This window comes from Muscardinus avellanarius, assembly GCF_963383645.1.
Source record: "Muscardinus avellanarius genome assembly, chromosome: 12".
Classification (NCBI taxonomy): Eukaryota; Metazoa; Chordata; class Mammalia; order Rodentia; family Gliridae; genus Muscardinus; species Muscardinus avellanarius.
The window spans coordinates 96047889-96071333 of record NC_137798.1 but is presented as its reverse complement, the minus strand read 5'-3'; the positions used below and the strand labels follow the sequence as shown (position 1 = coordinate 96071333).

The following is a 23445-nucleotide window of genomic DNA, read 5'->3' as shown; positions in this document are numbered from 1 at the left end:
CCCTGGGGTTCAGCTGAGCTGAGCTCAGGCTGCTGCTCATGCTGGGGCTCCACAGGGTGAGCCTGTGCTCTCTCTCGGACCTAGCAGGGTACGGACATTTGGCAGGCACTCCACACCCCACAGATGCCTATTTTTTAATCAGTGCTAAGGACACGAATATGAATGGTCCAGATATGTTGGAGAAGGGGGATCTATAAAGGACAACTGCCTTTTGCTGGGCTTTCTCTCCTAAGAGAGGTAAGCCCAGGGGGTGGTGGAGAGAGAGACTCCTGGGAGAGAAGTTTTGAAGGAGGTGTTGACCAGGTGAATGGTATTTCTGGGAGGCAGCAAAGGCAGGAAGGTGAGGGACGGTGCTAGAAATCATCCTGACCTGGAAATAGGAACCAAGGACGGTGGGGACGCAAAAGCTAACCAGGCCGAGGGGCCAGGGTCCGGAGGGTGCGCTGGCCCTGGCAGAGCAGGGTCTTCCATGCTCCACCTGGACAGGGTGGACAGGGGCCTGCGCTGCCAGCAGAGCTCTGCGCCGTCAGAGAAGAAAATGCCATTTCCAAAGGGGCTTTTATTGAACTCCTCCACAGTGCCTGCAACACCTGCCACGGCCCTGAGGTGTCCACCAGGTGGACATGATTCACACTCATGAGTGTGAGCTGAGGTGCCCTGTCAGCTTTCCCCTGCGGCAGGGACTGGGCTTGTCCACGTGTCCGTGGAGCTGGCCATGCTTGGTGGCAGAGTGTGTCCAGTTGCCTCTGCCAAGCTCGGGTGTTGTGAGGGGGCGCCGAGGGCTGGCTCCAGGGGCAGGGGCATGGCGTCTGTCTCTTCAACACACACCCTGAGAGATAGTCCTGAGATGCTGGGCAGGTCCAAAACATCCCAGCCCCATCCTGAGTGGCACAGGGAGCAACTCTGGCCGGATCCCCCTCCTCAGCCAGTCCTGGGGAAGCTGAGCTCAGGGTTTTCCCTCGAAAGATCAAAGATGGGGTAGATGGGGGGAAGCAGAAGGAAGAGCCGAGGGGCTGTGCATGCAGGGGTGAGTCTGTTTGCTGCATCTGGCTGGAGAGTCTCTTCCCTTTCTGAGTCTCAGTTTCCCTTTCTGACTAATGAAGAACATGGCCTCTCGGGGCTATACTTCAGCCTCAGGAAGTGCCTCTGGCTGCGGCTACTTGTTATTTTCCAATTATTTTACCGCAGTGGTTCAGGCAATGTTCAGTGAACGCAATGCACGCGTCAATGCAGACAGCATGTTGGAGTGTGTGTGTGCGTGTGCGTGTGGGGTCAGATGTGGGGCCATGAGTATAACACGGTGCAGCTGTGCATGTCATGGGAGCGAGTGCCCAGTCCCTGCTCCTCTGTCCCTCTAGTCTCAGGAAATACTGTCATGGCAGAGGCCAGGGTAGCCCGGGCCTCACAGGAAGTTGGGCTCTCGCACCACAAGGCAGGGTGGGCTCCCGCTGTCCCCACCAGCATCCAAGGGCCGGTACACGAAGTGGAAGTCGCGCTTGGGCTCGCTTCGCAGCAGGTAGCCCTTGATGAGATGGGGCAGCGCCTCGTCGGCCAGCTGGAAGCAGCGCCCGTCCACCAGCACGAAGAGCCGGTGGTTCTGGGGCTGCAGCACCTCGAACTTCTCAGCGCACTGTGAGCACAGCGCCTGGGCCGCCGTGTCCGCCCGCGAGGCCAGCGTCCGTGACTGCTGCTCAGGCTCCAGGTAGGACACGCAGATGAAATCCTGCAGGGCAACATGGAGGAGGTTTGAGATCTCCCACCCCGACACCGGGAGCTCGGGCGAGCGGCGAGAAGCTGAGTGGCCAGAGACCAGCCTTTGGCCTCTCTTGGCCCCAGGCTCCTCTCTGGACAGAGGAGGGTCCTAGGAGTGGCTGTGAAGCTGAGAGTTGGAGCATTTGCCTCTGTCCTAACTGTGACTGAGACGACGGCGTGATCCTGCCCTCTAACTTCTCCACAAGGCTGACTCTTCTGGATGGAGTCATTTGTGAGTCCAGGTAACAAGGAGCACGTGCGCCCCCTGGTGGCTGTTTAGCAGGACTGTGGGCGTGCGATGCCTGTGGTGCTCTGGATGGCGGCACTCGCCCACACTAGGACAGCACGCTCATTCCACGCTCCACCAGCCAGGGAGAGGACGTATGGCCATGAGTCCCACGACGCCCTGGCTTTGAATCTGTCCTTTTCTACTGTGTGCCTTTGACCTCCACGAGCCTCAGCTTATCAACTGTAAAAGGAGGATTCCAACGGGGCTGACAGCATGGTTGCAAGGAAGCAGACACAGCTAGAGGAGGCTGGAGTCCCCTCCCTTGCACCCTGACAGCAGGTGCTCAACGGTGCATGGGACTGCCCCCTTGTGGGCATCGTAGAAACTGCAGCGCCCAGCCATGAAGATCTTGACCACCAGGAGTGGGGAGTGGCTGAGGATGGCCAGTGCTTATGAGGTCCCGAGGGCTTCCCTGGGAATGTCCGTGTTTTCTGGGAGGGACAGTCCCAGCCCCCTCGTCATAGGGCTGTCTGTGCTCTCCCTGTCCCCCAGGAGGTCTCCCATGGACCCTATATATGGGAGCACCTAGTGCTGACTGTTGGCTCTGGGCTTTCACTCCCCAGGGAAGGGCGTGTGTGTGTGTGTGTGTGCGTGTGCGTGTGCTTGGAATTGAACCCAGGGGCATTCTACCTCCAAGCTATATCCCCAACCCTATTTTACTTATTTATTTTTATTTTGAAACAAGGACTCACTAGAGTTGCAGAGGGTTGCTGAGGCTGGCCACAAACCTGTGATCCTCCTTTCTCAGCCTCCCAAGTACTAGGATTACAGGCACGTGCCGCCGCGCTCAGCTTTAAAGGGCTTGCAGGTGCAGGCACAAGGGAAGCGCAGGGAGGAGGCAGAGCTGCCCTGCCCAGGTCCCAGCAGCCATGCCCAGCGGCTTCTCTGCACGGCCTCCTCCCAAGCTCGGTCTTCCCCGTGCTTGTGTGTGGGCTCCCTCTCACCAGTGACCTGCCCGCCTCAGTAGCGGGGACCCTCAGGGTGGAAGGAAGAAGTAAGAGATGCCTGGGCCAGGCTCCAACCAAGAGCGTCCATGCCCTGGGGCTGGTGTGGGACGGGGCCTGGGGGCGATGGCTGGCTGGAGCTGGCTTGTGCCACCTCATACCAGCTCACACTTTGCCATGCAACTCCAGAGAAGCTAAATCAGAGCTTTTCTTTCTTTTTCCTTTTTGCCCTCTCCTGAGAGACAAAGTATTGTTGATTAGAAAAGGGGGTAGAAGCCGGGCGTGGTGGCGCACGCTTGTGATTCCCGCACTTGGGAGGCCGGGACAGGAGGATCGCACAGGTTCGAAGCCAACCTCAGCTACTTAGTGAGGCTCTCAGCAACTTAGTGAGACCCTGTTTCCAAATAAAATATAAAATAGGTCTGGGAATATAGCCTGGAGGTAGAAAGCCCCTGGGTTCTACCCCTAGTACCACCAAAAAGAGAAAGAAAGAAAGAAAGTAAGAAAGAAAGAAAGAAAGAGAAAAGGGGGTAGGAACCTTAGCTTGAACACGCAGTGGGGATCAGAGCTCACGGCAGGGATTGCTCTGGGTCATACAGTGAGCTAGTACAGAGCTGGGTTCAGAACTTGAGCCTCCTGCATTCCAGGCTGGGGCTTTGTTTAGTATAGATGGGCCATCTTGAAAGCTAGCAGTGGGCGTCAGGACTGGTGTGCTCTGGGTGCCAGCATAGGGGTCGAGAGCTTTGGATTGCTGCCTTGCTTGCTGCGGGACTCCCTCCACTGTCCACACACCTCAGTCCTGCTCTGTCCCACCCCTGGGTGTGGGGCCCTGAGGACGTGGACTGCAGGTGCTGCCCTCTAGAGGAGACCCCCTACATAGAGGGTACACAAATTAGAGAGGAGGGCCTCACCCAGCCGGGTGGGGGCAGAGGTGTGTGGGCACAGGGAATGCTGCCCAGAGGAGGCTGCTGGACACTGAGTTGTCTTACAGGGTTTGGTGCAGCCTGGGGCTGTGTGGGATGATGGGAAAGGAGACCAGGGCAGGAGTCTGGCCTCAAATGACCTAATATAGGGAGGCAGGCTGAGCAGCTGGTTGGCTGGGGCGGGGGAAGGGCAGATGCTGCACTGGTTCAGGGACCCAGGCGGGTAGGGTCCCTGATGCTAGGATGAAGCAGGTGCTAAGGATGACGGTCTCTTTCCTCTAAGCTCCGTCTTGTCTGCCTAGCACCCAGGCCCACCCACGTTTCCCTGTTCCCTGGCGAAGATGGACCGACACTGGCAGGCTGGGGTTGGGGGTCCCCTCCGCTGGTGTGGGGGGCCCCCTGCCTCCCCAAGGGCGGGGCTGCAAGCCGGCAGCAGGAGGAGGGTGCCTGGGCCGGGTCCTCCCCCTCCCGCCATCCTGGGGCATCACCTGCACCGAGGAGCGCGAGGCCCGGGCCTTGTTGAGCGTGCGCCGGCGCTCCCAGCGGTGGATGGAGTCCTGCACCTCCACGCTCAGCTGCCGGGTCACCGTGATCTTGTCGTAGTTCTTGATGTGCTCCAGGGCCCCGTAGGTGGTGGTCAGGTAGTAGGAACCTGGAAGGTCAAGGGCCAGGAGGCTGAGCTAGGATCGGATTGGCTCTAAAGGCGGGTCCCAGCTGGCCCGTCCCGCCCACTTCCTCCAAGCTCCACCCGCCTCCGCCGCCAGGGGGCGCCTGCATCTCGGTCTCCTGGTCCAAAGGACGAGCTGGATCCAGGACCAAAGCACAGCCTTCGCCAATGCCCCAAGTCCAGCCCTGCTTCCTATTTTTTTTTTGTTCCTGGGGATGGAACCCAGGGGCCTCTACCTCTGGGCTATGCCCCCAACCTATTTTATATTTTATTTTGAATAGAGTCTCACTAAGTTGCTGAGAGCCTCACTAAGTAGCTGAGGCTGGCTTCGAACCTGTGCGATCCTCCTGTCTCAGCCTCCCAAGCGCTGGGATTACAAATGTGCGCCACCACACTCGGCTGAAACACTTGTCTATTTTTATTTATATATTTTTTGTGTTACTGGGAGTAAAACCCAGGGGCCTTCCACCTCCAGGCAATACTCCCAGACCTATTTTATATTTTATTTGGAAACAGGGTTTCACTAAGTTGTTGAAAGCCTCACTAATTTTTTTTATGGGTCTGGGGATGGAACCCAGGGGCATTTGACTGCCACCGTCCCCCTCCGCAAAATGCAAGCGTGACAAATGCTTGCATTTGGCGAGGCCCACGGAGGCCACGCCCTGAGGAAGGAGATGTCATTTCTGGCAAAAATACTCCCTGCTCTTAGATTTCTACACTAATAAGCTCCGATGATCTAAAATAGGATCCCAAGAATTAGGACTGTGGAAGACGTTGAGTCCATGAAAGATACATTTTCTAGTAAAGGGCAGCCAGAATTCAGGGGCTGCAAAAATTCCTTTTGTCCCCCCCCCCCCCCCCCCCCGCAGGCAGGTCCTTTGGTCTAAAGATTAGCTCCCAGCACCTCTCTGCCAGCAGGGGAAGCTACAAACCCACCTCTTGCCCCATTTTCCAAAGAGATGTAAAACTGTCTCTGGAACCTGGACCATTTGTTTTTCCTCTTAAAGAGATGCTAATAAGCTCTTATCTGGCCTTAAAAAGCCCATCATTAGTGACTCAGCAGCAGGACAGTAAAAAACTCAAAAGTCTGCCTCAAAATCATGCATTAAAGAACAATTATAGAAATCCAATCACCTGTGTTATAATGTTTTTGCCCTGTTTACTAACTGTAATATAAGTATTGCCTTACAGGGGATGGCAGAGCAAACAGGACTGGACAAATCTGCAACGCAGCCCATGGATCTTGATAAAGGAGGGCCTGGACTAAGCCCTAGAGACAAAAAGACTCTGGAAGGATCAAAGGAGATCCTAGAAGACTGAATTTCCCCAAAACAAACTTTGGGTGTGACCCCCGCCTTTACAGACAGCCTGCCTGTCCCGGATGCCTTTCCAGACTCCGGACCCTAGGGCTCATCTGTGAGGACAGAAACCTGATTCCAATGACAAAGGCCAAGAGGGCTGACTTCAATCACCTAGTCCCAGACGAATCTCAAACTGTGACGCCATGGACCCTCTTTTATCCTGTTTATCTTGTTTACATTTAATGCCTCACTATTGTCCTTTGGTGCTTACATGGGGTATAAGGTATAAATACTGGTGATGGAAATTAAAACATTGTCAATTGCACAGAAGGCAGTTGTCCATGTCAATTATTTCAGATTTTTTTCCCGGAGAGGAATCTCCACTTTTAGCGCAGTGAACAGGAACTTAAAGGAGTTTATTTCATAAAAAGGGGAAAAAATCGCTGCAGATAAGTGGCTGCAGAACTGCAACGGAAGCCCTTGTCCATCTTTCTGAGGATCTCGGTCCCAAATGGACTCAGTGCCAGATTTATTGCTCCCAGGACTGAGCAAGCTCGTTGTAGCATTTGACCTCTGAGCTACACCCCCTGCCTTATTTTTTATTCTTTATTTTGAAACAGGGTCTCACTAAGTTGTGGATGGCTTCACTAAGTAGCTGAGGCTGTCTGCAAACCGTGATCCTCTGGTCTCAGCCTCCCAAATGCTGGGATTACAAGTGTGCGCCACCACGCCCGGTTTAGAAATATATATATGTGTGTGTACATATATATATTTGTGTGTGTGTGTGGTACTGGGGTTCCTGGAAGCCCTTCTACCTCTGGGCTACAATCCCTGACCTATTTCATACTTTTTTTATTTTTGGAAACAGGGTCTCTTAAGCCAGCGTGGCTGGCTTCGAACCTGCGTGATCCTCCTGTCTCCACCTTCCAAGCACGGGGATTACAAGCGTGCGTCACCACGCCCGGCTAGAAATACTTTTAAAAGCTGAAAAAGGCCAAGCGTCGTGGCACACACTTGTAATTCCAGTACTTGGGAGGCTGAGACAGGAGGATCGCAGGTTCCTTACCAGCCTCAGCTACTTAGTGAAGCCCTCTACAACTTAGTGAGACCTTGTTTCAAAATAAAGTATAAAAAATAGGGCTGGGGGTGTAGTTTGGAGGTAGAATGTCCCTGGGTCCCATCCCTAGTATTGGAAGGAAGGAAAAAAAGAAAGAATGGAAGAAAGGAAAAAGGAATAAAATAGGGCTGAGGATATGCCTCAGAGAGAGAGAGGGAGAGAGAATGCCCCGGGGTTCAATCCCCAGAACCACAAAAAGTAAAAATAAAAATAAATAAAAGCCGAGTGTGGTGGGCACACTTGTAATCTCAGTGCTTGGGAGGCTGAAACAGGAGGATCGCACAGGTTCAAAGCCAGCCTCAGCTACTTAGTGAGGCTCTCAGCAACTTAGTGAGACCCAGTTTCCAAATAAAATATAAAATAGGTCTGGGAGTGTAGCCCGGAGGTAGAAAGCCCCTGGGTTCCACCCACAGTATCACCAAAAATAAATGAATAAATAAATACTGTGAAAGAAATTTTAATTATTACATGCCCCCCCCCTTTTGCAATACCAGGGATTGAACTCAGGGGCATTCTACCTCCAAGCTAAGACCCCAGCCTTATTTTCATTCTTTATTATTATTATTTTGGTGGTCCTGGGGTTCCTGGAAACCCTTCTACCTCCGGGCTACACTCCCAGACCTATTTTATATTTTTATTTGGAAACAGGGTTTTTTAAGCCAGCAAGGCTGGCTTCGAACCTGCAAGATCCTCCTGTCTCCGCCTCCCAAGCACGGGGATTACAAGCGTGTGCCACCACACCAGGTTTCATTCTTTATTTTGAAACAGAGTCTCACTAAGTTGCAGAGGGCCTCACAATTAGCTGAGACTGGCCGAGAACCTGCCATCTTCCTGTCTCAGCCTCCCGAGTACTGGGATTACAGGCGTGCAGCACCACGCCCGGCTTTCTCATGCATATTCTTTATCCCTACTGTCTCCTGAAGTGGTTCTTCCCTTCAGAGTACTCCAGATTGCAGCATGAGGTTTTAAGGTAAAAGACATTCTTTTGCATGGATGTTTAGCTTATTATACTTAGTGTTGGTTATACAGTTTGAGAGGCATTAACCTTGTTGAGGCATAGAGGAAGGACAGGTTGGCCTAGGTCACACAGCGATGGGGCCCAGAGGAAGGGGAGGTCCTCGGCACCCTGCTCCCTTGAGACCTCAGCATGCCCTCTTCCAGGGCACTCGCTTGGGCCTCCCTATCACTCTCCAGACCTTCTCCCTAGCCCCTGAAGTGCCAAGCTCTGCCAGGGACCTCACCAACCTCCTGAGGCTGCCAGAGAACCTGCGATCTTCCAGTCTCAGCCTCCTAAGTACTGGGATTATAAGCGTGCACCACCACGACTGGCTTAGCAGGGTTTTGAGTGATTCCTCCCCGGCCCCCAGGTATAGCAGCAGCGCACGGCCTTGGGACACAGAGGGGTGAAGAGGAGCTGCGTACTGCTCTGTGCCCAGGCGCCCCTTGGTCAGCCAGGGCCCTCCTGCCCAGCCTTCAGCCCTCCAGCCACTGTGTCGCTTCTCAGTATGCATCACATGTGGTTAGATCTGCAGCAATCTTGTCCGCCCCTTTGCTTAACCCATCTGAGGACCGATTTCTTCTCTTGGCAAGAAGCTATGAGAAAGTCCACGCAGTAGAAGCCTGGTGGTATATGCTGGATGAATGAGCAGATGGCCCTTGCCAGGTGCCTGTTCAGAGTCTTAGAGCTTTTCTTGTTGATATATAAGAGCTTTCTAAAGCGAGGTGTGGTGGTGCACACTGGTAATCCCAGCATTCGGGAGGCTGAGACAGGAGGATCACAGTTCGAGGACAGCCTCAGCTACTTAGTGAGGCCCTTTGCAACTCAGTGAGACCCTGTTTCAAAATAAAGAATAAAAAATAGGGCTGGAGGTGAAGCTTGGAGGTAGAATGCCCCTGGGTTCCAGCCCCAGTACCGTACACCCCCCCAAAATAAGAGCTTTCTATATATTGAGGCTGTTAATTCTTTGTTTACTGATTTCTCTTGGTTTTCTATTAATATCTTGTATTTATAGTCATGTTCGACCTTTTGAGGTTATGTGTAGGGCAGCCCCAAGACCACAGAGAAGATTTCTGCTGAGAGTACTGGGCAGGCTGCGGTCTCTGTTAGGGGCAAGCCCTAAGAAATGGAGTGCCCAGGGTTGGGGTGGAAAGCCAGCTGGGCTCACAGCCCCTGATCCTCGCCACCTCCCACTCTCTTCTATTCTTTCCCCTCAGGCTAATGGGGCCTGTGCGGGGTGGGTCTGGTATGGATGACGCACAGGCAGAAGGATGGGTAGACAGACTGAAAGGGGAGTCGATGGGTGGATGGATGAAGGGATGAGTGGGTGGATGGACCGATGGGTGGGCAGATAGATGGGTGGATAGATGGGTGAATGGCTGAATTGATGAGTAGATGGGTGGGTGGTTTGGTGGATGGGTGAAAGGACAGATAAATAGATGGGTGGGTGGATGAGTGATGGGTAGGTGGGTGGGTGGGTGGATGGATGGATGAATGGGCTTATGGGCTTATGGGCCCATTCATGAAAATGGGTAATATGGATGGATGAGTTGATGGATAGCCGGGTGGGTGGGTGGATGGATGAGGAGATGGGTAGGTAGGTGGATGGATGGATAGCTGAGGATAAATGAATGGGTGGGTGAATACGTGGCTAGATAGATGGGTGGGCTAAAGAAAAGTTGGCTTCGGAGTTTCTGGACCTCCTGGAAGACAAGTTTTTCCAAGTGCAGAAAGCATTTAACTAAAGAGGGGGAAAAAAGTAAATCCGGAGATTCTAGAACTATGGCCCAAATTGCAAATGGTGACAGAGCCCACAGCTTTAATGCTCCCTGCCCCGAGCTGTCCAGAGCTCACAGATCACTTCAGTGAAGCTCGTACCCTGGAGACACACTACACAGGCAAACAGAGGCAAAGCAGGCCAGCTAATTTCACAACCACAAAGTCCCGAGGGCCATCAGGGTCTGGGAGAATCACTCTACCCTTCAAGGCTGACGTCTCAGAGGACAAGTCGGGCTCCATCTGAGACCGAGCTGGGCGGCTACACCTCAAGGGATTCTGGGTGGTGGTGTCAAGGCGGGGGTGGCTGAGGCTCTGTGGGTGGGAGGAAGTAGTGGGAAGGGGAGAGGGGAAGAGAAACAGGCTGGGTGCAGCAAACCCAACCCCGTCCTCTATCAGTGACCTCCTCCCACCCACAGAAGTCCTGGGGCGGCAGAGTGAGCGGGGCGAGTCTCTTGGGCCACTCTGTGTAGGTACTGATCCTCACCCCTGCCAGGCTCCTAGCATGGGCACTGCCCGCCGTTCCAGACTCATCTTTTCTTACCAGCTCCCGCTGCCCTTCCAGGTTGAGCGGCTTTCCCCTTCTCCATCTGTGGGCTCCTGCTGTGCCCGGCCCAGCCATCCTCCTCTGGGGAGCCCTCCCTGACTGCGCTGTCTGGGTAGCGTGCGCCATTCCCTCCTAGCTTCCCTGTGTCCCAGTCCAGCCTTCTCCTCCACGGGCTCCTCCGCCCTCCCAGCCTGGCCTGATTCAAGTCCCCAGAGCCCCAGCTGCCCCCCACCGCCAGAGGAGCTCGCTGGGTTTGGGGGGCATGCAATGGGCCGGGGGTGGCGACTCACCTTCTCCCAGCTGCAGGGCGGGGTCCATGAGCTCCATCATGTACTCCACATTCAGGAGCATCTCCGTGAGGTTGCTGCGGGCCAGCACATACATGAGCACGGGCAGAAAGTCGTCGGCACCGTGGGGCTTCCCTAGGAGAGGGCGGAGGGGAGGGCATGAGACCCAGCCGCGCGGGTGGGGCTGGTCACCCCGGGGAGAGGCGCATTCCTGCTGGGATCTGAGGTCCCGCAGCAAGTGAGGTGAGCCAGATCCCACCCTCTTCCTCTTTCCCAGGGCCAACCCTGCGGCTGCTCAGCCTCGTTCAGCCACCAAGTTCACGTCACGCTGATTCATAGGCGCACTGGTCGCAGCTGTGGCCTCACGCCGCCCATGTCTTCTGGGAAGGTTCCCTGTCTGTCAACCACAATACCACCACCCTCTCCTAAGGGTGGGCTTCTCCCCTAACCCTGGAGGGGACCAGCTGTCCCTGCCGCCTGTAGGGGAGGTGCAGTGACTGTGGCCTATGGCATTTCTAGGCCCAGAGATGATGTCACCGTCCTGTGGGGTTTGGTGAGAATTCTATGGCAGGATACACCCAGAATGCCCCCACCAGGCTCCCATGACAGCGTCTACTACAGAGGAACATCCCTTCTACCCTGGCTTAGATTAACACAACACCCAAATCAGAAGAGAGCCGGGCATGGTGGGTCTGGCTGTGCCCTCAACAGGAGGAAAGGAAGGCTTAGCTAAGTACCCAGGACGTCTGTACAGTCACGCAGCTCAGGGGTCGGGGCTGGAGGGACCGGGCACTTCCAGGTTGCTGAGTCCCAGGGACAATGCCCTTCCCTCTGGGGCTGCCCCAGCCAGGGCTCCTCTCCCTTCTGGCTAGACGCAGTCTCGCTACCGCCGCCCTGCAGGACACCCCAGCCCAGGCCGGCTGCTGCAGCCCTCGGCAGAGTCAGGATGGGATAGAGGTTACCGTCAGCGTACAGGTTGGCCACTTTCCCGGGGCTCTGTGGCTCTTGGCCCACCACACAGCTCTTTAGGGGCTCTGGGTTCTGTTCGCTGACCCACCTCTTACTTCCTTGAAGGATTCTTTTTTGTTGTTGTTGTTTGTACTGGGGATTGAATTTTGGGCATTCTACCTCTCAGCTAAATCCCTATCCCTATTTTATTTTTCTTTTGAAACAGGGTCTCACTAGGTTGATGAAAATCTCACTATTTGCTAAGGCTGTCCTTGAACCTATGATCCTCCTATCACTGTCCTTGAACCTACGATCCTCGTATCTCAGCCTCCCAAGCATTAGGATTATGAGCGTGTGCCACCATGCCCCACTTCTTTGGGGGATTCTCAGGTAGGTAGGTACTCAATTGTGTTTATATCTGAGCCTGTTCTGTGACTTGCAGACTGCACGAGTCACCTGGCCTCCGGTCTAATGTCCACTCCGTGAAAACCAACTGTGCACTCGCCCTGTCTCTGGAGGTCCTCATTTCCAGTTCAGCATTATGACCAGCACGGAGGTCTAGCTCAGTGCAGCTCTGCCTTTAAGGAACACTTACTTTCTTTCCTTCCTTCCTTCCCTCCCTCCCTCCCTCCCTCCCTCCCTCTCTCTCTCTTTTTTTGTGGTACTGGGGATGGAACCCGGGGCATTCTACCTCCGATCTATACCCCCAGCCCTATTTTTTATTCTTTATTTTGAAACAGGGTCTCACTGAGTTGCAAAGGGCCTAAGTAGCTGAGGCTGGCTGTGAACCGTGATCCTCCTGTCTCAGCCTCCCAAATGCTAGGATTACAAGCATGTGCCACCATGCCTGGCTCTGGAATACCTTTCTTGAAAATGGCGTTAAGACACTGATCAGTTTAATATAAAAACATGACTGGAACCTGAGACTGCAGCCTGGGCCAGGCCTGTGGGGGAGCTTTTCCAGGGGGAAAGGACCTTGCTCCATGTTCCAACTCCACACCTACATCAAAAGGTGTCTGTGGGCCTGTGGCCAAACTGGCCTGCCCTCTTGCAGGGAGCAGAGCGAGCCCCTCCTGCCAGAGCCAGGCTAGAGGCTGACATTTCAGAGACTGTCTCTAACAGTCACAAGTGATTGCCATGTTCTCTGAACCCAAGCAGTTTCTGTAAAGGGAGAAACCTCCCAGGGGTTAAGTAAATCATTCACGTTGCACAGGTAGTAGTAAGAGATGAGTCATTTGTGCCCAGGTCTGAGTAGTTACAGAGGTGACCCGTCTTTGCACTGTTTCCACGGCTGCCACGCACATGTGGACACGCTGCATGAAGGAATCCAGCTGAAGCCCCACCCCAGACCAGCCAGAGACCCCATGGACAGGCATGGCCACTCACGGCTGGCTACCCGCCGGCCGCCTCTGACTGCAGACGCATGGAGGCCAGCCCGGCTTGCGTGCGGACAGCTGAGCAGCCCTGCCCGACGGCCCACGGGCTCCTCTGCTTTACTGGAAATAGGGTGGTTGTGGATGCACTTGGCTAGGACAAGGTCAGCCTGGAGCAAGACAGTCCCTAACCTGATATGACCCCCGTCTTTGACAAAAGTGGGCATGTGGACACGGGGGACGATCTGCGTGGACTGGAGCTCTGTGTGCAGCCCGAGCAAGAGGCAGGAGGGCACAGGCCTTCCAAGGGCCTACAAAAGAGGGAGCTTTGTGCCACCTACACCTTGACCTTGACCTTGGAGCCTCCAGACCGAGACAGAGACAGTGCATTTCCGTGTTTCCAGACACCGCTGAGCTCTGCTCTAGCACACTAGATGAAGTGTATAACCTATGGCCTCGCGGCAAACTCCGGGGGATGTGGGAAGGCCGACCCCCCATTCCCAGGTCCCCCACCCACCTGGGCTGCCGATCGCCATGGAGTCATAGATGAGCTTGCAGGTCTTCAGCAGGATGGTGATCTTCTTCTCCGGGGAGTAGGCCTTGTGCATGCTGGCCAGCTTCTGCAGGATCTTCTCCATGGTGGGCGTCTCGGGCACGCTGGTGGTCACGCCCAGGTCGGTGGTGGTGGTGGCCAGGATCACCAGCTGGTTGTCCTTGAGCTGCTGCAGCGAGCCGTCTCGGCCATGGATCTCACGCAGGCTACAGTTGATGGCTTCCTTCAGGGGCTTCAGGACGCACTTGTACAGGGCCGACTCCACAATGGCTTCTGCAGGCGGCGAGAAGGCGAGGGTGAGGACCCAGGTGTGGGGACCTCGCCACCCACTGGTGCAGCCCTCCCCATCCCCAGTCCCTGGAAGGACCCAGAAGTTGTACCCCGTGGCTCCGGCATGTGGGGTAGTGCAGTACCTTCAGCAGAAAGCCACACTGCAGGGACAGCATCACAGGAGCCCCCGGGGCTAATACGCTGGTCACTCTAACCTGGTGCTTGTCACGGGGCCTGACGCAGAGGCTGCCCTGTTAGTACACAGCCTCGGAGGCCGCTGCCCCTGGTGGATCTGGGCAGTGTACAGGCCAGGCAGCCGTATGCGCAGGGCCTGAGCACTCAGTCCATGATGGGTGGAATTATTCTTGCTGTCCCACATGGGCTTGACTCTAGTCTCAAAAATAATGTCTCTCCAGACTTCTCATCACCTCTGGGGATACTATTTTGACCTGGCTGTCAGGCCACCGTCTCCACCTCTTGCCTGGGTTACATCAGTAGCCTCAGGCCCTGGCCACTAAGGTTCTTTCTCCGCAGTGACCAGTGTTATCCTGTTTGGATGTGATGTTCATCTGTTTTTTATTTTATTTTTTTATTTTTGGTGGTACTGGGGTTCCTGGAAGCCCTTCTACTTTAGGGCTACACTCCCAGACCTATTTTATATTTTTATTTGGAAACAGGGTCTCTTAAAGCCAGCGAGGCTGGCTTCGAACCTGCGTGATCCTCCTGCCTCTGCCTCCCAAGTGCGGGGATTACAAGCGTGCGCCACCACACCTGGCTGTTCATCTGTTTAGAACCTTCCGATGGCTTCCATTGGAGAAGTCCATTCTGAGCCAACCTCTCCCCACGGTCTGCACCGCCCACTGCACCTGGCCCTGCACCCTACGCACTCAGGCTGTGCTCGCTGCAGGGTGCTCCTGCTTCTCCACCGACCTGCCCGGGCTGCTTCTGGCTCAGCCTCAGCCTCAGGGCCTTGGCATGTACTAGTCCCCCCGCTTTTGCTGTCCACATGCTTTCCCTTCACCATTCTGAGGTCACCTAATCTGAGAGGTTCTTTTTTTTCCTTTTTGGTGGTACTGGGGGTGGAACCCATAGGCTTTCTACCTCCAGGCTGTGCTCTCAGACCTATTTTATATTTTATTTCAAGACAGGGTCTCACTAAGTTGCTTGAGAGCCTCACTCAGTAGCTGAGGCTGGCTTCGAACCCGTGCGATCCTCCTGTCTCAGCCTCCCAAGTGCGGGGATTACAAGCGTGCGCCACCACGCCCGGCTATCCAAGAGGTTCTGACCACCTCCTGGGATGGGGGGTCATGCACTTTGACCTCCCAGGAACTCTGCTGCGTCCTGCTATTACCCCTGCCATGGAGCGGCCAACTCTGGCTCTAGTGCGCAGGTAGGAGGCCAAATGAGGTCTGAGCTCCTGCCCCTTCCTGATGCAGCAGCAAGGAGCAAAGGCTCTGGGTGACAGCAGGGAGCCTGCTTCACCCTGTCCCATCCTCAGGGGAGGGCCCTCGGCTATTCTGTGTCCTTGGGGAGTCGCCTGGGAAGCCCTGTTTCTGGGGAGAGGAGAGGGGCACACGTTCCCATGGGGTGAGGCCTCAGCAGAGGCCCAGTGGCCCTTCCCTGCCATGCAGGTCTGTGGGTGACTGCGTGTGGGTTTGGGACCCGTCTTGGTGGTGGCCCTGGGTCCCCATCCTGCTGCCTCCCTCTTCCCCTTTCTCAGGAGAGCACATGGCTCATCTCCATCGTCAGGCTGCATCTTGACCCCATTGCCACGAGGCCCAGAGGAGCTGGGGGAGGCCTTCCTGCTGCCCGTGCCCCCGTGTGGCCTTGGCTGTGTTCTGTGTCCTCTCCCAGGAAGAGCCTGCTTCCAGGGCTCTGGTCACAGGCTGGACGGCCTCGGGCCTGGGTTGCAGTGGTGCTGCCCAGGCCCCTCAGCCCCGTCCCCTGGAGGGACCTTCTTGTGGTCCCTGCAGCCCCCTCTGCCATCCTGGGGGCCCAGCTCAGCAGCCCCCTCTCTCCGCCTGGAAGTCTCACTGGCCCACACTTGTGCCCAAGGTGGGCGCTGGGGACACCGGGCCACGTCGCTGGTTGGGGTAGATTCCAAGTCAGGCTCCTCTTGGTGCCCTGATACCTTCACAGACAGCCCTGGCGAGCCACCTGCTGCGGGCTGGCCCTCCCTGGGGATGGTGCCGTGCCTGCCCTTCTGACCAGGGCCCAGCGGCCCTCAGCCCTTTGGCCTGCCTCACCTCCCCGCCGCATCCTCTCCTGGGGACTCACCTGCCTGGCACCTCTAGGCCAAATTCTCAGCCTGCCTTTCCCAGATTTGCAGGAGGGGCCCCATGAGCCTCCTGCCTCGCCCCCACCCTTCCACCAATGTCCACAGTCTCTCCCTAGCAGGGCGACTCCTCCACCAGCCCCACAGCTTGTTCCCTTCCAGCCCCTCCTGGGTCCCAGCTCCAAGGCCTGGCCTCCCTATTCTGGGAGGCAGGGCTGCTGTGGCTTCCTGTGCAGCAGGAACCTCTGCACCCTGCCGGGGGCTCCGTCCTCACGTCACATCCGGGATGATCTCACCCGTCCCAAGGCTTTTTGTGCCCACAGCTCCCACACCTCTATCCTCAGCCCCCGCTTCTCCCCAGAACTGTGGGCTCGGCCCACGATGCTCTTTGCAACAGCACCCGGGACACCGTTTGTGTCTCTGAGGTCACCTGTTACCAGAAACACAACGCATCACCTACGCTGCAGAGTCCCAAATGTCCCTTCTTGTGCCCAGCACTGACCCTTCGATTCCTGGAAGTGGAGGAGAGGGCTGGGGCCCCAGAGGAAGTGGCACTTACAGGGATTGGGGGTGTGACCATTACCAACCAGTTCATCAGGAGCTCTGTTCTTACGGTAGCTTTGGGCCCAGCAGCGTGATATGACTGGATACTTTATTTTTTAATTTTTGCAGTACTCGGGATGGAACCCAGGGGCATTCTACCTATGAGCTACACCCTCAGCCCTATTTTTTTTTTTTTTTTTTGTGGGTCTGGGGATGGAACCCAGGGGCATTCGACCTCCAAGCTACATGCCCTGCCCTATTTTTTATTCTTTATTTTGAAACCGGGTCTCACTGAGTTGCAGAGGGCCTCACTAAGTAGCTAAGGCTGTCGGTGAACCGTGATACTCAGGTCTCAGCCTCCCAAATGCTGGGATTACAAGCGTGCACCACCACGCCCGGCTCCTATTTTTTTTTTTAAATACTTTTTTTTTTGGTGGTACTGGAGGTGGAACCCAGAGGCTTTCTACCTCCAGGCTATACTCCCAGACCCATTTTATATTTTATTTGGAAACAGGGTCTCACTTAAGTTGCTGAGAGCCTCACTAAGTAGCTGAGGCTGGCTTCGAACCTGCGTGATCCTCCTGTCTCAGCCTCCCAAGCGCAGGGATTACAAGCGTGCGCCACCACGCCCGGCTTTTTTTTTTTTTTAATACTTTAATTTCAAAAAGGGTCTCATTGAGTTGCAAAGAGCCTCACTAAGCAGCAAAGGCTGTCTGCGAACCATGATCCTCCTGTCTCAGCCTCCCAAATGCTGGGATCACAAGCTTGTGCCACCACGCCTGGCTTTGGATATTTTAAATATATAGATGTGCAGTTGATTGTGATAAAAACATATTTCTCACTGGGGATCACAATCAAGCACAAAGGCCGGTAGACTCTGGGTTAGAGGCAGGTGGGTGGGAAGGCCGGGCGACCTGAGGAGGGGCCTGCGCAGCAGTGAGCGGCCTGGAAAGAGAGCAAGAGGCATTCGGACACTTGTAGTTCACTGGGGGACAGAAGCAATGGAGCAAGGAGCGTGGGGTGCAGCAAGGAGAGGTGGGGGAGGTGAGGTCTGGCTGCAGCCTGATCCCACAGGGTGCCTGGAACACAATGGCGCACACAGGGTCCCGCCTGGGGGAAGGAGCCCTGGGGGAAAGAGCCTGGGGGTGGGGGGGAGCCCTGCACGGCAGTGGCTGTGGGCTGGGACGGTGGCACTGGGGTAAGTAGCTGGGACCTTACATGGCTGAGGTCAATGCCCTAGTGAACGGGTGGCCACGCACCTTTAGGAGCCAGCTGTTGCAGCAGCTGGAGACGGGCGCATGCCCAGGGAAGGCACCAGGTGTGTCCCGAGGGGCTCTGGAGTCAGGCCCGGCTCCCCCGCCCTCCCGCGGCCCGGCCCTGCCTGGCACTGACCGAGCTCCTCCTCCGGGCGCAGGCCGGGGTCCACCAGGGCCTGGAGCTCGGCGCTCTGCAGCAGGTAGCTCTTGAGCTGGGTCATCATGGTGCGGATTTCCTGCAGCATCTCGGTGCTGGAGGCCTGGCGCGCCATCATCTCTAGGCTGTACACCTTGTAGTCCTGCACCAGGCTGCCGAAGTACGAGCCCTTGTCCTGGGCCAGCTCCACCACCTTCTTGTACAGCTTGCGGTCGCTGGAGAGGAAGGCGTGGAAGACACTGCTGAGGCTTGCGAGGCTCAGCCGGTGCCGCGCCTTGTCCAGGATCATGGAGGGCTTCTTCTTCACGCCGGGGCTGCTGAACTCCAGCTCCTCCTCCGCGCTGCTGGTCGAGTAGGAGTCCTGGTCAGTGGCTGAGGTAAACACGCCGAGGCTGTCCACGAGGGAGGCCTGGGAGCCCTTGAACTCCGGGCAGCTCTGGGGACCGGCGCTGGCTGGGGCATGGGGGCGCAGAGTCCCGGCCTGGGTGCCAGGGCTCTGGCCTTCCTTGGGAGGACTGGGCACGGGTTTCTCAGGGGCTGCCTCCTGCGTGGGGTACTCTGCGCTCTCCGGGGGATGTGGGAGGGCTGAGGCCAGCTGCCGGGAGATCCGTTTCTTCCTGGGGGGTGGGACTGGGGGTTGCCTGGTCTTCGTGGGAGGCCCTGGCTGGATGCCCGGCTCGCTGCCTTTGGCCTCAGCCTCCTGGCCTTGCTCTGTGGTCCTTTGAGGCCTGTCCCTGGGGCTGCCCAAGGTCCCTTGGGGAGGCAGGCTGAGCGTGGCTGTCCTGGATAGGCCTGGTTGGTCCCTCTCTGCCACCATCTCCGCACTCTGGCCTTCCAGGGACATCCTCTCAGAGAGACGCCTCCTGGGGGGAGCAGAAGGAAGGCTCTTCTTGGCGGGCAGCGGGGGAGCCGACTGCAAGGGGCTGGGGGCTGTCCCCGGTTTCACCTCCTCCTCCCTGAGGGGGCTCAGGCCTGCGGTGGGGTGCAGGGGCTTCTTGCAGGCTGCCCCAGTCCCTGGCTTCATCTCCTCCTCCCTGAGGGGGCCCAGGCCCGAGGCTGGGTGCAGAAGTCTCTCACAGGCTGTCATGGGTGGCTGGCTTGGCTGGTCTGGGGGGCCTGGGGCATGGGGTGCGAGTTGGGGGGCAGATGCTGGGGGACAGGGAGCGGCAGGAAGCGCAGGAGGCCTGGTGGGGCCTGAGGGGTGCAGGGCAGTGGGCGGCGGCGGTGGTGGTGGCCTGCGCCGTGGGGTACACTTGGAAGTGGGTGAGATGGCTTCAGAGGCGGCAGGCAAGGGGCGCACGGGGCTGTCCGGAGGCGGCGGGGTGGCGGGCAGCACACCGCTGCCGCAGTCCTCGATGAAAATAGGGTTCACAAACCACAGGCGGTCGTTTCCTACGGACAGCTCGATGTCGCAGGAACAGTTTGCGTGATGAGCTGTCGACTTGAGGCTGGGGGCGGCGGAGGCCACGGGCTCCGGGTCCTTTGGGGGCTTGGCTGGATCCTTCGGGGGCTTGGCTGGGCTCCCACCTCCTCGTGGGGTGTTCAGTGAGGACTCCCAGAAGCCTGTGGAAGAGAGAGGAGAGGAGAGGCAGTAAGTCGCTGGGGAGGTGGCATTCGAGGGCGGGGCGGGGCGAGCCCTCAAAGCTTTGGCAGCTCTGGGGTGGGTTGTTTTGCCTCCTTGGACTCTTAAACCTCCCCACCACTTCCTGCCTCCCGGGGAGCCCTGGCCTCCTCAGCAGCCGCTCTGGGCAGGGCTGGGAGGGCCCTGGGAGGGGCCCAGCTCCACTTCCTTCCCCTGCTGTGACAGCCCACCGTGGGGGGCACTGATGACTCCTGGGGTGGGGGTCCCGCTGGGTGCTCTGCTCTGGGGCAGGTTGTTTGACTTTCCAAGGTCCGACTAGTCACCTCTGAAGTGGGGTCCCAACAGCACCCACGTACAGGGGAGGAAGAGGGATAGAAGAGTGCCAGGGAAGGGACTTTGGCCTGTTGGGGCCGCTCTGCTCATTACGGGCAGGAGGAATGACGCTACGGGCCATGGCTGGTGGGATCAGACCTGCTGTCGCTCTGTCGCTCGGGGAGCACCTGTCTGCTGCAAACGGAACCAGCTCTGGTGGGTGTCCACGTTAACCGGGCGCCGTGCTAGGCCTGGGGCATCAAGGCAGGCCTGGCTCGGGAGTTAGTGACTTCTAAGTACCACATCTCACCCATCACAGGCGGATGCTCGGGGCCCTCCAAAAAGGACAGGGACCTGTCTCAAGAACTTTCTGTTGGCCTGCAAGCTTCTCTGGGCCCACGCAGGCAGACCCCACCCCCCACCCCCAGGAGAGGACGGAGCGCAGGGCCTGTCTACCTGCGAGCATGGGAAGTGGAGAGGGGTCAGCGAGGCGGAGGCGGGCTGGCCTCTTGCTGGTCCCAGGTCCCTAGCTGCTGGGCGGGATTCCTTAGTAGGAAGACCTTGCAAAACCACACTGAAGGCCCTACAGGAACACAGTCAGATTCCTCCCTGGGACGCCTGTGAGCCTTGGGCTTAACTACCCTGCTGATCTCAGGGCCTCACCCCCTCCTTACAGATGACACAAGAGACTCCAGATCAAAGCCATCCGAAGGATGGAGTCAGGCCAGCCCAGCTCAAGCCTCCGAGTTGGGCGGCTGTGACTCTGGGGCCTTTCTTCACAGGAACTTGCCACACTTCCCATCCCGGTCACTCCCCAGTGTTGGGGCGGGCGGCTTGTGCCCCAGAACTGGGGATGTGGTAAGGTGAGAACACGAAGGACTCTTGACATTGAAAGAAGAGCGATGTCCCGGGATGGCGGGAGCAGCTGAGCGTGCGCCTCTCTGGGTGTTGGGCACTCTCGGGGATGTGGGCGTTGCCACCCGGTTGGCCGGGGGCTCGCAAACCCAAGAGGTGAGCAGGTGCGCTCCCAGGACCAACAGTGATCTGGGAGCCACCCAGCCATGTGCACTCCCCATGGGGGCCGTGCGGCTCACCACTCGCCCCTGTCCTGGGCCGGCTGTCAGCACACTAACAGATAAACCCCCTTCATATGCCCCTCTTCAGTACTCAACTCTTGTGCACCTCACAGCCGTAGGATATGGTGTGTGCAGCGGCCCTCCCGCGCCCCACAGGCTGCTCTGCGTGGCTGCCCGGGGCCTTGGCTTTGCTCTCCCGGGCAGCTACTGACCCCTCAGAACCCGCTCACTCTCGGGGCACCCTGCGCGGGGCACACAAGTGTCTGGCCTCGAGGAGCGTGTACTGGAAGTGCCGGGTGTGTCCTCACGAGCCCAACAGAGCTGTTTCCTTGGGAGCTTCCCTAGCCGGGAGCAGCAGCAGCTGTAGCTGGTCTGACTCAAAGATGAACCGGGCGGCGGCCGCACAGGACCTTCCTTTGGGTGCAAGTGAAGGGGGGCGGTCAGTGGTGGCTAGGACTTCCTGCAGGTGACTGGACATTCTCGTTACTGCCTGCCCAGACCATTCAAGGTCTGGGAGCTCGAATCTTTATTTTCTGGAGTCATCCGCTGAGTCTTCACCCACTCCATCTGAGCTCCCCTTTTCCTTGTTAGGCCCTGTGGTCCACCTGCAGCTCTAGGCTAATGCCGCTTGAAATTCCTTTCCCGCCCTCTCCTCCTGGCCAGCTCTCAGCCACCCTTCAAGACTCTCACCTGCACCCCTCTGCATCTCCCCAGCTCTGCCAACTCTGAGCGTACCACGGGAACGCTAGTGCTGAGCACCCACGCCACGCCCCCTCACCTGCATCTCTGCCGTCTCCAGGACAGCCCGCGGAGCAGAGCGGGGCCGGCCCCGGCCCCAGCACATGCTGACGGGTTAGCCCAGCCAGAGCGGAGGCGCTGTTCTGGTGATGGAACACAGGTGGGGTGAGCTTTGGTGGCGAGGTGGGGACAGCCTGTGACTTGGGAGGATGAGGAGAGGGGACAGTGCAGGAGGGGGACCCCAGGGCACAGGAGATCCATAGTGAGCCCGACTGTCAGCTCTCAGTCCCCCTTCAACACTCAGGTCACATGGATGCTTCATGATGCACAGATCTCACCTACATAGTGAGCCGGACTCTCAGCTGGAGCGTCTGCCCCGGGCTGCAGCGTGGGGGGGTCCCTCCTCGCAGCACAAAAGAGCACATTCTCTCCACACTACACTGGGGTGCATGGAGACGCTGCTTCCCCAACCCCAAGAAAGGCCCGGTGGCTACCCTGGCAGGACCCTGACCTCCGAGGGGATGCTGCTCCAGTTCGGGGGAAGCCGAGGCTGCAGGCTGAGGGGCTGCAGCATGGCTTCTGGGGCCATGTTAGGGGACCTGGTTGCAGTGCAGGACTTTAGGCTCAAGGAAAAAAATATTAAAAAGGGAAGTAGGTAACTTTCTCTGTAATCTGCAAAATGCCAAGGCCAGGGAAGCGGAACATCGTGACATGCAATCCTGGCGGTTGGCAAAGCCGTGGGTGCCAGCAACTACTGGCACCGCGCCAAGGCTGGACTCAGAACCGTCCGGCCCTTTGCTGCCTCTGCTCTGCCCTCCCACCAAGGCAGCTATTGCGCTGGCCCTGCGGCCTTCTGAGCCTCATCAGGGTCACCTCCTAGGAAGTCCACTTCCGCGGTCCTCAAGGTTCCTGGCCTATGTTAGGTGCTGGGCTGAGTCTGCAAGGCTAACTAAGGTTTCACCTCTGGGGATCCCTCAACAAGGGAACTGAAAGGGGATGAATATATGCAGTAATGTGCTCCAAACGCCACGGAAATAGGGTGGAAGGCCAGCGAGTTTAGGGAATGCATATCTTTTCTTCTTGCAGCTGCCCTAAAATGGGCTATGGATGGTCATTCAAAATCAAGTTTTTAATGAATTTTTGTTGTTGTTGGTGGTGGTACTGGGGATTGAACCCAAGGGCATTCTGCCTTCAAGTTACATCCTCAGCCCTATTTATTGATTATTTTGAAACAGGGTCTCACTAAGTCGTGAAGGGCCTCACTAAGTAGCTGAGGCAGGCCGCGAACCCACGATCCTCCTGTCTCAGCCTCCAAGTACTGGGATTACAAGTGTGTGCCACCACGCCCGGCGTTCAGTGAATCTTTAGTAACTAGGAAAGTTCTCACTGCATGATATAAAGGAAAGAGTAAGTTACACACAAACTTGGAAGAGCTATGGAGCATAAAACATTTCCTAAGCATATTTTAAAACATCAAACATATATACACTGCAAACATATTTGGGGACCACTGCAAATAACACCTTCATCTCTAAGTTCTGTTTGGACTTAGAATCCACTGCAGAGATTTAGTGCTAAGTTTTCCCTGCTAGCTCCATGGCCCTGCCAAGCCTGAAGTGCTTGAGGTCCACTATTAGACCTTATATAGCCTGCGCTGTTGCACGTTAGCTTTTCAAGCTTTAAACTTGGACTTCCTTATGTCAGCTCAGGAACGCACATTCTGAGCTACCACGTGGTGGTGCTGAGCCTGGAAGCAAACAGC

The 23445-nt window shown here is 56.8% G+C and overlaps 1 protein-coding gene across 1 annotated transcript in view; it reads right to left on the bottom strand.

Moving 5' to 3' along the window:
* Nucleotides 1–1316: 1316 nt before the first annotated feature.
* Nucleotides 1317–23445, bottom strand: part of RIN3 (Ras and Rab interactor 3) — a gene marked incomplete at its 5' end in the record, with an annotated part of 76429 nt that continues 54300 nt past the window's right edge. Inside the window, 5 exons of the mRNA XM_080707191.1 lie at nucleotides 1317–1723; nucleotides 4397–4560; nucleotides 10604–10735; nucleotides 13439–13747; nucleotides 17955–19538. Coding sequence (XP_080563317.1) covers nucleotides 1403–1723; nucleotides 4397–4560; nucleotides 10604–10735; nucleotides 13439–13747; nucleotides 17955–19538 — 2510 coding nt within the window. The 3' untranslated portion in view covers nucleotides 1317–1402. The remainder of the gene's footprint in view (nucleotides 1724–4396; nucleotides 4561–10603; nucleotides 10736–13438; nucleotides 13748–17954; nucleotides 19539–23445) is intronic.